The sequence below is a fragment of the Dreissena polymorpha genome, chromosome 14, assembly GCF_020536995.1.
Source record: "Dreissena polymorpha isolate Duluth1 chromosome 14, UMN_Dpol_1.0, whole genome shotgun sequence".
In the NCBI taxonomy this organism is placed as follows: domain Eukaryota; kingdom Metazoa; phylum Mollusca; class Bivalvia; order Myida; family Dreissenidae; genus Dreissena; species Dreissena polymorpha.
The window spans coordinates 27,905,795-27,922,879 of record NC_068368.1 but is presented as its reverse complement, the minus strand read 5'-3'; the positions used below and the strand labels follow the sequence as shown (position 1 = coordinate 27,922,879).

Below are 17,085 nucleotides of genomic sequence, written 5' to 3'. Positions count from 1 at the left end.
AATCTTTATAACCGTTTCGCAATAAACGTGTTGACGCGTCCTTCTCCTAGTTTTATTGTCCTCTACTGGTGAAATCGGAGGGGACTATTGGTTTGTGCTCTGTGTGTCAGTCACACTTTTCTGGATCCTGCGATAACTTTAAAAGTTCTTCATATTTTTAATGAAATTTGAAATATTGACAGACGGCAATATGGAGATTATGCACGTCATTTCAATTTTTTCGCATGTCAAGAATTCTGGTTGCAATGGCAACAAATAGATTAGAAATATTGCTGAAAATGGTGGAGTTTCACTGGTAGGGGACTTATATTGCTTGGCAATAGTCTCGTTCGAAATGACTTGATGTTTCACAATTCAAAGGGACCCTTGTTGTTCTCATTAGCTGAAAGGGTTGTCCCTAACCAGTCTGCACTAATGCTCTGGAGCTTTGTTGGCCGCATACATCATAAGACTTTTTTTTCGCATGATGTATCTAAAGTTATGAAGATAATGCTAATTAATAAGCATTACATCACATTTATGAAGTGTATTAACCCTTTGCATGCTGGGTAATTTGTCTTCTGCTAAAATGTCGTCTGCTGAATTTCTAAAATAAGCATTTTCTTCATTTTTTTTCAAAGAATACTATCAGAATAGCAAACAGTTTGGATCCAGATGAGACGCCACGTTCTGTGGCGTCTCATCTGGATCCAAACTGTTTGCAAAGGCCTTTAAAATTCAGCTCCAGCGCTTTAAGGGTTAATTTGTTACACTTATGTGAGAAGAGATTTAAGCGCGTTCATGTTCTCACAGGTAGTAAGAAATTTTGTCTTTTGATATTTTATACAATTAAAATTCCAATCAACATTTTTCTACATTAATGAACACACTTATAAAACAAAATTTCCCTTGTTCAACGCATATGTTTTCATCTAGTAAGAGTGGTATGTTGATACACTTGATAAGAAATAATGTATGCAGTGCTCAAAACTATTTGTTCGGTTCACGCCTTCGATGGGATTTGAACAAACATTAAATACGCTATATTCTCTTAATTGAAAGTGCGCAAGGGTATAGTTAAACTTAAATTACATTTTCATAACGATTTTTTTACTACTATACCATGAACTTTTTTGCGCAGGCGAAATTTGCCCGGGACAAGGTTTTATATTAACAGAAAACGATCATTTTTCTGAGCGTTAATAAAAACGACATGTATGCTTACAGCATCTGTTTCCTAAATACTGAATTAACGAAAATCTTACTTTTGAAAATATGATAGCATATTAGCCATCGATATACCCATGTTATGTCATGATAAGGTTCAGTATTCTCGATAATATATACCTATATGCTTTGTGTTTTTATGTTATCATATGACTACATTTATTTAGTCAACAAACTATATTTATTAGGTGCCTGGTATGTTTTGTTCATAAGGTACATCAGCGTTTATATCAGTCAATGTTAAGAGGTACATCATACGTCTTGTAATCCACTTAAACTGATATATAAATTATTACAAACGATAGGGCAGTAACCTTTTTCTCTATTCATTCTCATACATGTGATGTAAACAGGTGTCAGTATAGTCATTATATTCGTACATACATTAAAGAATTTCTGTTTTATTCGTCATTACCAATTGTACTGTAAACCACAAAATGAGGCTTACTCGTTTCGAATTTGTAAATTGCCTATGGTGTTTGTTGAAACATTTTTATTTATTAAAATTTATAGGGGAAGGACGTGCACTTTATCACTATCTGTTCGTTTTGATTGTATTAAATAATGTTTTAAAAGTAAAAACAGTTAACGTACGACATTTTAATAATAATTGTACACACACTTGTTCATAAACAATCGACATTATGTATATAAAATTAAAAAACCACAACAACTTGCTTGTTAGATCTCTTATGGTCAAGTCGATGTATACATGGTCAAAGCGTATCTATTTAGTTTATTTGAATCACTGTGTTCAATTGCTAATCAATGCCAGTATGTCGTGTTATAAAATATATAACAAACAAAATTGTGAAATTCTCTCTGGTTATTTTTTTTTGTTAAATCAAAAAAGCATAAATCACAGACTTGCAAAAGAAACGTATACTTAATAACACGCAGTAATAAAAACAATTAAAAATTGCTGACGGAATACGTTTAATTAAATCATTCTGAAATTAAAGCAAGCGGCCATTACTTTGTTCGTTTTTATTTTCTATTACACATCCAAATATACAGAAGTATCTTTGTAACAAGAGCAATATGCTTGCATTTTATTGCTTTCAAAGTGCTTTTTGCTAGAATTGTATTTGTTTTTAAGAAAAAAAAAATGTTATAATGAATCGATTTTTTAACAATTAAATAAAAAGTAATAATTTTGTTGGACGGAATGCATAATAAAAACGCACTACACTTAAAAATAATACACTATCACAAAGAAAAACGCACAAAAGCACACAGACGATTCGAAAATGAAAAAAAATCTGTTTAATATAAAGCAATGAACAGTAAACAAATAAACGGACGAAAAAAAAGCGCATCGAGCCAGCATAGATATTGCTTAATATGTATAATATTATAACAAAATAAGATATACATATGTGTAGTTGATTCTAAAATGGCGCATTATTTTTTTTCATTTACAAAATATATACTTACAGACAATTTGGAAACAAACTTACTAAAAATCTTACTTTTGAAAAGAAAGATATATTTATTTGAATAGACCTGTCACGAATATGCAATATTTTTTTACAATTAATACATGTGGGAATATATTGACATCCTACCTAGATTAGTTTAAAATGTAGGACGAGTCACACTTTGAATGTTGTGCTATAGATTGAAAACAACCCTGTATTGAATGTACACGTGATTTTCACGCACAGTTCTGTGATATCAGGTGAGACCAATGTAGAAGTCGGAACTATGACGTCATACAAATGGTAACGAGTGTAGCTGACGTCAACGATATCAGAAAATCCGTCCCTGGACCCGACAACCAGACTGTACTGGTGGGGAATTCCCGAAATGGTATTGAACACGTTGCCCCAGTCAAGGGTTAATTTACCCTGTCTGATAACCGCAGTGGCAGGTTGTCCTACAAACATGATAACGGTATGTATGGCAAGCGAAATGTACATTAATTCCTTAAACCACGGTTTAACAGTTAACTATATAGTTAAGAGACTGAACCGCAGTTTAAGACTAAACCGCAGTTTAAGACTTTGAACCGCAGTTCAAAGTCTCTTAACCCGATAGTTAAGAGAAGAATTAATGTGCAAACGGCACTTTGAACTCGGGTTTAAAGTTTCTTAACTATATAATTAACTGTTAAATAATTAATATGCATTCGGCGCCTCTTAACTGCAGTTTAAGACTTTGAACCGCAGTTCAAAGTCTCTTAACCCTATAGTTAAGAGATGACTAATGAAGTCGCGACATTTACCTTCTAATTGTGGTTTCAGCTCCGCTGATTGGTTGTCTCAGATAATAGATTTGTATCTATTTTTAGACACACTTTGAACCGCGGTTCAAAGTCTTGAACCCGGGTTTAAGGAATTACTGCGCAAACGGCACTTTGAACCCGAGTTCAAAGTCTCTTAACTATATAGTTAACTGTGAAACCGTGGTTTAAGGAATAAATGTGCATTTCGCTTGCCATAGTTATGTGTTATAATGTTTCCTCCGATATACACTAATGTTAATAACAATCATACTTAGTCAGTGTAGCTCATAAAAACCATGGCGTGTAAACATATATAGCATTAAAAGTAAGTAAATGTAAACGGTATTGATAGCCTAAATGAGCATTATTATGTGCATAGAAAGGTTTTAACATAAAGTAGCTGAAAATCATAGACGTGGGTGCACAAAAATATATAATGACAGACATCGTCATATAATACTATATACTCTGTTTAACCTGAAAGAGCAGGTGGTTCCGAAGCCACGGTCAACGAGGACTGAACATTGGGGCTGCTTAACCCGCCACCATTGACTGCTTTAACTTCAGCCGTGTATGTCCTTCCTGATTTCAACTTCAAGTTCACATTGGAAATCGTGTCCTTGAAGCCAACGGCCATCCCGTCCAGAACAATCTCACCGTCGCTATGGATACGATATTTGAATGACGTTATATGTGAATGGTCCTCAAAACTGTTCCATTCCATCTGCAATATGCTCGCATTTGACTGCCAAGCCTTTTCACGGGATAATGGGTCAATAATTGAAGAAGATTTTTGACTGACGGGCAAGAAGTGGACGAAAGCATGTGTACTGCTCGGTGGAGAAAGATAAATGGTGACTGATCTGGATACTAAAGTGGTGGCAAGTTCAACTTTGTTTACACATTTGATTGTGACATAAACTCTATGGCCGTGAGCGAGGTCAACCAATTCAGTGTGACAAGCTTGCAAGGTTTCCGAATCTCTTTCTGCTTGAATATCTCCTGTCACAGGTGCTGAACCTAGAAAAGAATAGACTTAATTTTACATCAGATTTTATTACTCAAGTAATATATTTATATAACAAAAAACTGTTATGTTTATTACACATTATTCTTCAATAATTGATAATAAAACTGGTTTAACTAAATTTGATGAAATCTACGACAGATATTTTATAAGGTAACAGTGGGCCTTTCAATAAAAAGCTCTTAAGGTATTGATTTTAGGCACAAATCTGTTTCATACAATGATGAAATCATATTGGTGCGTACCGACAGAACATCTGCGGAATTGAACATCACTTTCATCGTCGTTCACTTTCCAAGTTGCATCTGATGATATTGAATTGTTTCTATCTACGGCAACCGAGACATCAATATCGTAAAGTAGTGGGGCAGTATGATCAATAATAGTTGCTTCATCCGAATGGAACACGGTTGTGAGTCCTGCATGGTTTTCAGCAATTGCAGTAACATATACCGGCGTTCCGTGGGTGAATTGTGCAAATATAACTTCGACATTATTTCGATTGAGAAGTTCCGAAACTGATTGTATTTGAAATCCTCCTTTGGTGGTACCTACACCAAGTGAAACCTGTAGAAATATCAAATAACATGCATAATACAAAATAAAACTGTTGTTAAGAATACAACCCATATAAATGATGAATACTTCTTACCGTCCTGATGTCACTTTCTGCATCCAATACCAAGAGGCTTACTGCAATCGAATAAGGTCCAATTTGCCTCAAGTAAACAGCACCGTCATTATTTTCAGACAGCATATTGCATTCTTTAATGGACACGTTGTGTAAAATTTCCTCATCAACATTGTCTCCAAATTCAATTTCTACATACTGCGTGCCTTCAGTCTGCGATACAAAGGTGAATTGGTATTGAAGCAGCCCATCGTGATGTGTTTCCAATGGTAGTATAACGCTGTACCCATCAATTGTTAAGATAGGATTTAAGTCAAAAGATGTACTCCTTATGGCTCCATGTATATAATAGACAGTATCTTTGATTAATTTGGCGTTGAGAACAACAATAAGGTCCCCATCGTCAACTTTATAAGAGACACCAATTGGTAATTGTTGAGTTGAGTCACAAGTAAAGCCTTTCGGTGGGGTCGCATCGACCGATTGTTCTGGGGAGCATAGAGCTGTGCTTTCATGTCCTGCCGCGTCTACCGCCTTGACAATTCCGTAATAGGACTCGCCGTGTTTCAGGTTTAGGTTTGTGAATGTGAAGGATGTCAATAAGCCAACATTCGTAAAGCTCATATTTGCACTGTTGTATTCCTTGACATGTACGACAGCACCCATATAGTACTTTATTCCAGAAAGGTGATCTTGGAATCCGTGCCAAGACATTTCAAATGTGTTTGTCGATCTTTGAAAAGCGGCGTTTTTGTGGTGTTAAGTGTTAAATACAACTCCTTCTATTGGCGTGTCTGTGTCAATTACGAGCCCATCCGACACCAAAGCAGTACGAAGCCCAACACTATTTTCAGCTATAATAGTAAAATAATAGCGTGATCCTGAGTTCCGAAAGAGGCTGTCTATAGAAATATTTGTTGTAAGGCCAACATCACTTTGATAAAGGACATCATCGCCTGAAGAAGAAGTAAATATTTGTTTATGAAACGAATGAATAAAGACAATAACGTGATACATATAAATGTTTTATCCGAATAATGAAACCTGACCTATATCGCATATTTCAGATAAACGTCATTATTTACTTGCAAAAACGTTGCAGAATATCATTTTCAATGGTGAGAATGGTAATAAATAGGCCACAATATAAGTTTAACTAAAGTTATTAACTATGAAATTTACGTTATAAAGATACAAATTAGATTGAAATGTTAGACACTTTATTTCAAACGACTTTAGTTTATTATTTTCATCAAATAATCTAACACGAATAACAAACTCAAACAAAAAAACAAATTATGTAGCAAATCTCAGAAACAGTTTTCTTACTGTGAGCTGAAGTTCCAAGACTAACGGTGAAATGATCAATGCGACTCTGCTGTTCGTTGAACACCCCGTCCCAACAGGCAATGATAGAATCCGTCCAGTCGATGAAATCCAAGTCCTGGAGACAGTTGCCTTCTTTGATATAACGACCACGTCGAATACTAGGCCCAGTTTGATCTATCATAATCGGAGCAGATTCAAACATGGCGTATTCGTTTGCCTCATACCAAGCTCTCATATACACAACGTATTCAGTTTCGTGGATAAACGTACGATTTGTTGGTAGGCAATAGATAAACTCTGATCTCAGACCGACGTCTGTCCATGGATTTTCTAACTTAAGATCATATATTCCTTCGCCCACAGATTGACCCAATATGCCAATGCCCCATTCAAAGCGACGGATCTTCTTTGATACAATTTCACCATCGGTTCGAGTCCAATGACCGCTTAGACAGGCGGAGGATGCTGACGTATTCAACATCTCGTGTGGAAGGCCTGTGTACACATTAAATACAGGCAAGTTTTTAGCAAACGCATCTGCGTAGGACATTTGGCTGCATGTAAGATTTGTGCTTACATCTACGCATGGACGACCAATTACTGCACATGTGCAGTCCTTGTTACAAAAATGGACGTCGCATGAATGCTTTTCGATTTCTAATATACCTGCATTGCTGCTTGCAGTGTTAGACAAAACATACACCGTTATCCTCGCAGTTGAACTGTTCAGACCTACGTTGTTTTGTGCCCATATTGACAAAACTATACGATCGTCAGCCAATAGTTTTTCCGATAATACAATTGATGCGCGAATTTCCTCGCTTTGATTGCCGTTTGGAACAGTTATCGGTCCATTAGAAAGCTCATCCAGACCATAGAACCGCGACACAGTAATGTAGAAATATTCTATTCCGGACTCTTGGTCATGGAATCCATACCACGTCAGGGTTAAATTAGTAACAATATTACCATTTGAATCATTGTAGTTGACCCATGCCATTGGATGTATAAATCCGCCTAGATGTGGTGGAGTAGAATCAATTAAAAGGTCGGGTGTTCTGTCAGAGGAGCATAGTCCTGCAGAGTTACAGGACGTTACAACTGCGTAGTATTTGTCCCCGTCATGTAGCCAATTCTTCCCATCTAAAATGACAGTCACTCGGCGTTCCGATCCTAATATCAAATGTTCGACCGGTGTATGACCCTCATGATGTGTTTTAAGTGTAATTTCATGTCGGACAATAGGACTAATGTCGTCTGCAAATTCCCATTCTAAACGAATAATGGACTTTTCCCACTGGGAATACTTTCCATGAGCTGAATTGTAAGTTAGTAAAAACTTTGGTGAATTGCTAACGACCGGAGGGGTGTCGTCTATTACAAATATGTCCGACGTTTTGTAAACATTCATGCCGTACCGATTAAAGGCCCATACAGTTGCAAAAAGTTGAGTGTGAGTAGGAAGATCAATGTTTGACTTGATGATGGAAGAATGGTGAAGGCCATTTAATCGCTCGAGTTCGTCACAATGCCCATGTAGAGTTGACACGCAAACTTCATAGTGATCGATCCCCGATTGCGGATCTTCGAATCCTTGCCAGTTTATCTGTATCGATGACCTATGAAAACAAACAATATAATATATATGTGCATATTTCTTCATTTATTTAAAATAAATGTACCGGGACACGTATTTATTCTTATACACACGTCACAAAACTACACTATCAATAACGTAACTAAAACTTTATGTCTTGAGCGATGCTTGCAATAACGAAGTAAAGTTGCAATGGTATTTGTCAGTGTAATATTGTGTTAGCGAAATGTTTACTTCGCTTCGGGACATATCGTTGTTTAATCAAGTTTTTTGTACATGTGTGCCAACACGTGCATATTATTATACAAACCGATGTCCAAGATAATGGCCATCACCGGGACCTACACGCACGAGTCCACGTATTGGAGGGGAATTGTCCACCATTATGCCATCCGAACAACGTCTGGTACAAAGGTCTGCCTTGTTGCAGGCTTCTACAGTAACGAAGTACTTCTGTCCGGGAGTGAAAGGGCCATTCCAGAAAACCTCTGTTTATTAATTTTTATTATTTGTGAATAGAACTGACACTACCATTAATTGCTATGTCTTTTGAAGGTACATACATAGTTACAAATCAACAACACTCACATGAAATTATATTTCCCGACATAGTTTATTTGTTGTAATATTTGTTAGGTTTAATTTAAAAAATAAATTTTCATGATTTATTTAAAATAGACTAAAAATATACGGATCCATTTTATTTAAGGGACTGAATTAATGAAACATACCAGTCCTCAGTCCAACATTTACCATAGGCCGTATATCTGTCTGATAGAGATATGTTCCTAGGCCTACTTTGAAGAATGCTAAACCGCTCTCTGGATCGTAAAATGTCTTCCAATTCGCATGAATTGCGTAAGTTTGATTTTGAAAGTCTATGTCCTGCATGATATTAAGTCAAAACTAAATTTCCAATTAAAATAGTTTGATTAACATTTGCACAAGATTGACGATAAGGTTTTAATTAAGTTTATTACTATATTTGATAGACTATTTGTCCACACTGAAAATTAAAATATTTACAAAATCAAATGAAGAAACTTTTGATTTTTTTTTCAACTTTTACAACAATTGTTTGCAAATAACCTTTTGCTCCCTCATTCCATCGAGTACATGTCCACCAGTGGGAGCACTTCGGTCAAGCACAAATCTTCTTGATACCGGTCTTGAAATCAGACCAGCGCGGTTCACAGCCTGATAAGCAAATAATTAAACGTTACCCTTGCATTAAAAGTATTAGGCAACGTTATAAGAAATCAATTAACATCAAAAACTAAGTCAACATTCTGTACCTGCACAACAATAAAATACGGATGTCCGTCTATGAGCTGATTCAGGTTCAGTTCCAGATAATCTTTGTGAATTTTCGTTGTTGGCACAATATCTGTCATTCCTTCAATGGTTCCGATTCCCACACTAAAATAATCTTCACCACTATGGGGATCCGAAAACCCTTTGAACCGAAAAGTGGCGAAGTCTTGGTTGATGAACAGGTTTCTGTGAAAATTATTGAATATTGTCACCGAGCCAGTGGCAGGTGGCGAGGTATCGATGGTTAGTTCCATCGAGTCTGAGCTGGAGACGTAACCCGCGTAGTCCGTGGCTGGAAAATAGTAACCTTATGTATTATGATTCCGTAATGCTTGTTTTTAACGAACATACTTAGAGTAAATTACTGGGCAAAACTAAGTTTCTAATTTAAATTTAAAATGAGTCCATTGGAAACGAATCTCCCTACATTTTGCTTTTGTCTGAAACGCAATTTGTGTAAAAAAATGAACCAAGAGGTGTGCAAGTTAACAAGCTGGTTTATAAGTTTGTGAAGTTTCAGCCCTCTAGCAGTGTTTGACCTACGCGCGACGTAATATAACTAGGTAACTGTTTACACAAAAGGGGGCCCTATTTCCGGCCTTGTAGAAAACATCCGACCAAATTATTTTGGTGCGCAACTTCACATGCTGGTTAATATCGTGGTAAATTTTGAGATCTTTAGCAGGAACTATGTTTAATTTACGGATGACACACGTTAGCAAATGTAATTTCGAGTGTAAAAAAGGCCTTAACTCAGGTTGTGTCACTAACATCCAAACCACAATATAGAGATGCTCAAGGTCACATGCTGATGAGAGTCAGCTCTTTAGTTGAATGTGTATTAAACGGCTTGATATCCAGATATTTTCGAAAACAGACAAACCAACATATGGTTATGCGCAAGTTAACATGCTGTGTTATATGCTCGTAAAGTTTCAGCCCTCTAGTAGCAATACGTTTTTTACATGCGACACATATTAAACAATTTATATTAGATAACAACTCAACGAACCAAAATATAAAGGTGTGCACGTTCACATGCTGGTTAATATGTTTGAAACCGTTCAACCCTTTAGGACCAATACGTCTTGAGCTATGCGCGACACATGTTATTGTATGCAAAAAAAGGCAATTACTCCGATTATGTCACAACCTCTGAACGGATATATAATTGTGTATAAGTTCGAATGATGCTTGATATGTTCGCAAAGTTGTATTCCTCAAGCAGCAAAACCATTTGAGTTGTCAACGACACAATAATGTGACGGATTGAATGGCAGAAAGACTGAGAGACGGAGGGAGGGACGGACATTAGCCAATCTATATCCCCCCTCAAAAAGTGGGGGTATAAAAAAGTAGCATAAACGTTGAATATAACTCGTTGACAAAAATGTACGCAATGATTAATTTTGATTTATTTTTAAATAGTTAATACTAAGTAAAACAAAGCAATGTGTGTCATGTAGACATATTCCAATATATATCGAGGTGTAAGTACACAATGTCTTTTGTAAATTACTTAAAACAGACGCTACGTACCGTATACTGTGAAAAACACCGCACTTCCATCTGGTATTGTTTGCATTCTTAATGCCGCAGATGTTTCTAAACCAGTAAGTACGATTTCGTCGATGCTGTAACTTCCAGCTGTTGTGCCTATAATTAAACACCAAGAGAATAAGCATCGAGCATCGTGGATATATAACAAATGCGTTCAAAACATTACAGACGGAAAACATTTGCGAAGTAAGACAGCAAAAATAAAAGGTCTCACCTATTCCAACAGAGAAATAACGAAGTTGGCTTGGATAACCGAAACTGGAAGCGTCGATGTTGTCATCAAATCCGTCCCATGTGACCAGAACATGTTGTAGATTCGTAACAAAACCTTTATGGTTTTCGACCCGTACCTGGCCTTTTTCAGGTGGACTACTGTACAGGACAAAGCCATTGCTGCAAGATGATATCTCCTCTAATGTCTCAGTGAAATACTCTCTGTGAACGTTAGTAGCATTGGAATATGCACATATGAAGTAAATTTGATTAAGAGATACATCGTTCTTGGTAAATTCTACGTAACCTGAATCTGTGTCATATCTGACAATACAGTTAACGTCGCTTTCACATTTATCTGGCACATATTGCAACTTCATGAGATACCATGCAACTGTACGTTCGGATGCGTACATAAGAGCACCGGCAACTGTCGAGTTGGCACTTCCTATATTAAGTTCAGAATCGTGAAGTAGAGAGTAATGTTGTCCAATATTAGAACTTAGCAACATCTGAAAAATTTAACAGACATTATTGCAAAAATTGCATTCTCAAACGACAAAACTGCATATGTTTTTGTAATAAAAAGTGTGATTTATAAACATAAGTTTGCAATAAGGTCGACATATAATTTCATTAGATAACTAATTTATATTCATTCATAATCAGATGATCAATGATCATAAATAGATACACAATGGATTCGTTTCGTTTAAACATTTTGTTGCATCATTGTTCTAAATATCGCAAAGCAATATACTGGTACTTAAAACGTTTTAAATGTAGGTTTTTACGATCGAGTGTTACTGTGTTTAGCATTATTTAATACTGTTGCGTTTTACAACCAATGACATGTGAAGGAAAACAATAAGCTCCTTCGAAAAGTGCTAGCGCGGTCGAAGCAATTGCGTTTACCTGTTTTAGTTGCATCAAACTGCCCGTCGATGTATCAACATCATATACAGTTCCACTTGAATATGATCCGTAATCAGATTTTGTCGTTTTCTTGCAAGTCATGCTTGATAAACCGCTCAAGGAAAATACGCGAACACATAGAAATAATGTTATATGTCCATGGTCTGGCAGATCAACGCATTGCTCCACCTGTTAACGGTTTAAACTAGTATAGCCCTATTACAGCCCCTGACAATCATTGTCATACAGAATAAAATATATTCTTACAGCAAACGATTAATTTGTCATATATTAGTGGCATTTTAGAGTCAATAAAAAGCATTACCTTCATCTCTCCTGAGCCCTTATACACAACATTATTCCAAACAGAAAGTAGATGACCACCTTTGTTGTCGCGACTAAGTGCCCATTGAACGAATCCTATACGTGCGACATTTCCGGTAAATTCCCATGATGCCTTTACATGAACGCAGTCCCCAGCAGCTGTCACGTTCAGCTCAGCATTTGTGACAGACAGTTTTGTTACTTCCTTATCAACAGTGAATATATTCGATTCAATTGGTCGAAGACATCTGATATTGTTACAGATCCTTACTTTTGCCTGATAAGTTATTTGTTCATCCAATTCAACGTCGAGGAATGTGTAGCTACTTTCGGCAACAGGTTTTTGATAAGGTACTACTTCATTGTCCATTACTGAACCATTGACATTTAGAACTTCAAATAGTCCGACCGAAAACAAAAGATCCTGCTTCGTCTGGTTTCCCTCTAGTATCCAACTAATATAAAGAAGATTATTGATTGACTGCATAGTCTCATCCGGACATTTATTTACTTTTAAAAGCAAGTATTGTTCGGAAAGATAATTGTGTTCGAGTTGTAGAGTAGGGTTTTCCATAAAAGGTCTAATGTAAAACACATTTGCTTCCTTGGTGATAATACCGTCATTTGTGTAAATGTTCACAATATTTCCCCATGCATTGTCTTCCGAAAATAAAGAATATCGCTGTCCAATAGTGAGAGAAAAGGGAATTTGTATAATGGTATTGGAATTACTCAACGAAACGTTCGTAATATGTTCAATGTTTGTTAGACAATTGTGGCCAATATTCACGCGCATAGACTTTTCCAGCATTTGTCTATTATATATTCGTACCCCGTTGGAAGAAGATATTGCGGACCCACCGCTGCAGTTTGCTCTGACCAAGAAAAACAAATATTCGTTTATGACAATTAAACTTGAGTTTAGGCAAAACGTATTGATGTCACCTGCAATGCTCTTAAATCCAACCACGTCAGCCATTACGCGATTTGAACCGAGTCCGATTTCAAGTGAAACATTCTCATGATGCTTCAACCCTTTCCATCTAGCGCATACAACTTGTTCCGTGAAATGGATGTCAATGTCCGTTGATTCATTCTTCTCCTCGGGGTCCGAATCTAACACAATCGAATTACCCGGCGTATAACGAGAAGGAAGAAGGAATGTATCAGTTCTAATGGAGGTAAAATGTCCAGCATTGTTGTATAAATAAAGGTCGAGATAGAAATGTATACCATCACCCGTGTCTTGATTCTGCAGACGAGAAAGAGGATACCGAATGCAGCCTCCGGTGTGGGACGGACAGGGTGCAGAAGAATCTAATCTCCACTCAAGAAATGGACTAACCGTCGTTTCATCGTGGCCTACAATATGAAAAATAATTAGTAAAATTGCATTATTTTTTGTAGTTTTCCATCCTCATAATAAGCACATATGCATATACTTTTATTAACAGCTCAAACTTCATTTTATTTTCATAAACAGTGAAGGCCTTTACATAACTTACGTGAAAAAATCCGTGGAAAAAAGCAACAATAAAAAATTAAACAATTGTTTAGCTTACCAAACTGAAACATTACTTTATTAATTGGCGCATTCTGATCATCATCATAAAATGTGTAGGATTCCCAGGCAAACACAATGAAGTTTTCTTCGATAGAGACATGTGGTATATTTTTGTATGATGGCGGTGTTTCGTCGATTAGGAGTGGGCCTAACGTAGCAATACTCGATAAGCCAGCTTTGTTTACTATTTTTATAAAAATGTAAAACAACCGATCAGATCCTATTGCTTCATGATTGTGTCTAAAATGTTGCTTCCTCTCAGTGGACATATAGTCGATCAAACTCGGTGAGTTTGTTTCTGTCGTGTCTAAACCAAAGCCAACATAAAAGTCCTCAATCTGACTGCCACTTTCGTCTACATTCCATCGCAGAAAGATATAATCGCTTGGTAGGTAAATAATAGTTTCATTCGTGTACAATGAAAGATAACTGCACAGGTAGTTCGAAATATCTTCGTCTTTGCTTTCAGCAGTATAAGTTGGCAAGTAGTCTGCTATTACTGTATCGAGTGATGCATAACAGAGATTTGAACAAACCGTTGTGTTATGTAGAGGGACCTTTCGAAGGTTTGACTGCAAAACATGAGGTCGACCGTTAAGGCAAATAATGCTCTCAGACCAGGTTGCATGCTGTATCGTTAGGTTTCGAATTAAAGGAGCAGAATCATCTCGAGTTATGCCATCGGAACAAACGGGATTAGATGTTTCCATTGCATTATTCAGAGCCACCACAGTCACAAATCTTGTCCCTGTAAAATTTGCCTGGAGGCGAACAGATGTTTCTTGAAAAGATAGTTCTTTGTACGCCAAAATATCATTCATTTCCGTATAACCAACTTCCTCGCTTTTTATACATCTGTCTGCAAGCCATATTTTGTATTGCTTTATTCCGCTTTCGTGGTCGATAAACCCATGCCAATGTGCAATAAATGATTCTTCGCTTGTATAATCAATATCCTTATAATCAACCGGACCTAAAATATAAAAATGTTTGTTACGTAAGAAAATACATTTACCCGGACTATAAAATTATTCTTTTTACCGTCCATATTTTAGAATCAATACCTGATCAACTTCATAAACGATTTTGTCCGACTGAAAAGTAAGTACATTGTATGTTTTAAACATATGAAAATATGAAATTATAGCGTGTACCTTCATAAACTACACCCTCTTCCGGCGGCGAATCGTCTACGAGTACGTCAATATGCTCTGTCGTTGAAAGCATAGCAATGTTTGTTGCAGTTATCGTAAAGTAATAGTTTCGATTGTGGTTTCCTATATGTTTATCTTTTACAACAAGATCATGCAGCGGAATTGAGTAATTAAAAAATTCGCACATTCCGACGTCTGGGCAGTAACAATCTGATGAGTCAGTCGGACATGTTTTCTGAAACAAAACAGTATTTATTTAAGTCATACTGTATAATGTTATATTAATTTTAAAATGTGGCAAGTATTTATTTGCTGATTTATATATTATGCTCACATTAATCTTGCCTACTCCCAAGTAACCGTGTGTTAACTCCGTGGATGTGTCGCCGATTCCAAACACCCACTTAATTGTGAGCAGTCCACTGTGGCGATCCACTGCGTCAAACGTCATTTGCATCTTTGACATGTCGATACTATTGTGAACAAATAGCATTTCATAACCATCTTTCTTTAACCAAATGTTGTTAATATCAGGATGTGATCTATCTATGTGAAGTATTCTTGATTCATTGTAGTTGTTATTGACGATATCAACTGCATGTACATTAAATGTGTATGTTTGTCCATCCGAAACATTTAACTTAGTACAGTAGCTCTGATTCTGAAAGTCTGGCACTAGTTGTTTTTTCGTAAAGTCGCCGTCGTTGAGTTTCCATGATACATAGAATTTTATAATTCCATGAATGTTAGGTGTGCCGCTTACTGGTAATAGACCGGTAAGTTGTTCATAAACTCCTGTTATGTGACCGTGTGGGTCTGGCTCTATTGGGTTAAGAACCGCGTTGTGTAGATAAAACTTGTTAATGAAATAATCTCTCCAGCTGATGCAAACGTTGTTATAATGTGTTTGCCAAGTATAACTGGTCTCTTGGGATGCTGAAAAAACCGGAACGGCTTGTCTTTCCAGGCTTCTATGAAGCTGTTACTATCGTACAACATAAATCTTCTACATGGGCGAACGTTGTCAGCAACGTCCTTTACTTCAAGGGTTATGCAATACAATCTTGGGGAATCAGACGTTATATTTAACTGCATTGAATGAATACTCGAGTTCACCTTTTTGGAATATACATTTTTAGTATAATCAACTTTCAGATTTCCATTTGAGGGCGGCACTTCATTTACAGTTATTTGATAGCTTTCAATTGAAGATGATGTATTGGTAAGTCCGCCATTCGGAATAGGGTCAAACCAACCACTGAATGTAGTTGTAGATAGGTTGGACCTTGTGACGCGAGGAACAATTATCAATGGCTCAGAGGAGCATTGTCCAGTATACGAGCAATGTTCAGGCGCTGATTTGTCAAATCTGTAACACACTGTCCTATTCTTTGTAACCTTGGTATATGGAATTGGTCCCGAAATAACGTGAGATGTATCAATGCTTTTCAAATAACCACCTGCCCACGCTTCAAACGCTAAACAGAGACTGAAAATAAATTGTATATGCTATTAAAAGAAGGCATGCAAACCATAATAAAATATAACAAATACACACAGTGAATGTGCTTCGTGGTTGCTAATATTTCTTTGAAGGGAGACAATCACAATGTTAACCATCGCTTACTAAAATGATTTCACGCGTTTTCAATTCTTTATATTGAATTCCACAACAGTTTGACGTGTGCTGCGTGGATGCAGTAACGTGTATCCCCGTACATATCTTCGTTGTTGTTATATTTCCAGCCTTCAGAGGCTGGTAGCGGTATTGTTATTTTTATTATTTTTAGAGTATATACTTTGTCTAGGTGTGCAACTTGTCTTTCTTTTTTTCTTGCATTTCGTTCTTTTTTGTCAAGAAATGAATATGAGGCATACACAAGTATATCTCCCATTGTACGTTTGTTCATGACATGCTATAAACAATTGTGGTATACATTGGTACTTTTATGATATCTTTATAAATAGTATGCATCCGTGTATATTTATATGAATTTCTAAATAAAATCTTAAACACAACAATT

At 36.4% G+C, this 17,085-nt stretch overlaps 2 protein-coding genes across 3 annotated transcripts; both read right to left on the bottom strand.

Annotated features, from left to right (window-relative positions):
• Positions 1–1,907: 1,907 nt before the first annotated feature.
• LOC127857111 (uncharacterized) lies at positions 1,908–8,038 on the bottom strand. Of its 2 annotated transcripts, XM_052393469.1 has the most exons (4): positions 5,113–5,840; positions 4,706–5,027; positions 3,911–4,453; positions 1,908–3,085 (listed from the first exon to the last, which is right to left on the bottom strand). In XM_052393469.1, exons 1-4 carry the CDS (start codon positions 5,803–5,805, stop codon positions 2,802–2,804), a joined length of 1,842 nt encoding a protein of 613 aa, XP_052249429.1. In that variant the 5' UTR covers positions 5,806–5,840; the 3' UTR covers positions 1,908–2,801. The 2 variants fall into 2 exon arrangements, 1 of the variants encoding a protein (XP_052249429.1); XR_008038341.1 differs by lacking the exons at positions 1,908–3,085; positions 3,911–4,453 and adding an exon at positions 6,421–8,038 and having other exon boundaries at positions 4,894–5,027; positions 5,113–6,047.
• A 279-nt stretch (positions 8,039–8,317) lies between these two features.
• LOC127857245 (uncharacterized) lies at positions 8,318–15,952 on the bottom strand. The gene is made up of 11 exons (XM_052393661.1): positions 15,396–15,952; positions 15,062–15,296; positions 14,118–14,880; positions 12,345–13,515; positions 12,020–12,208; positions 11,106–11,616; positions 10,871–10,987; positions 9,313–9,623; positions 9,107–9,214; positions 8,749–8,902; positions 8,318–8,505 (listed from the first exon to the last, which is right to left on the bottom strand). Exons 1-11 carry the CDS (start codon positions 15,552–15,554, stop codon positions 8,318–8,320), a joined length of 3,906 nt encoding a protein of 1,301 aa, XP_052249621.1. The 5' UTR covers positions 15,555–15,952.
• Between the last annotated feature and the right edge of the window lie 1,133 nt (positions 15,953–17,085).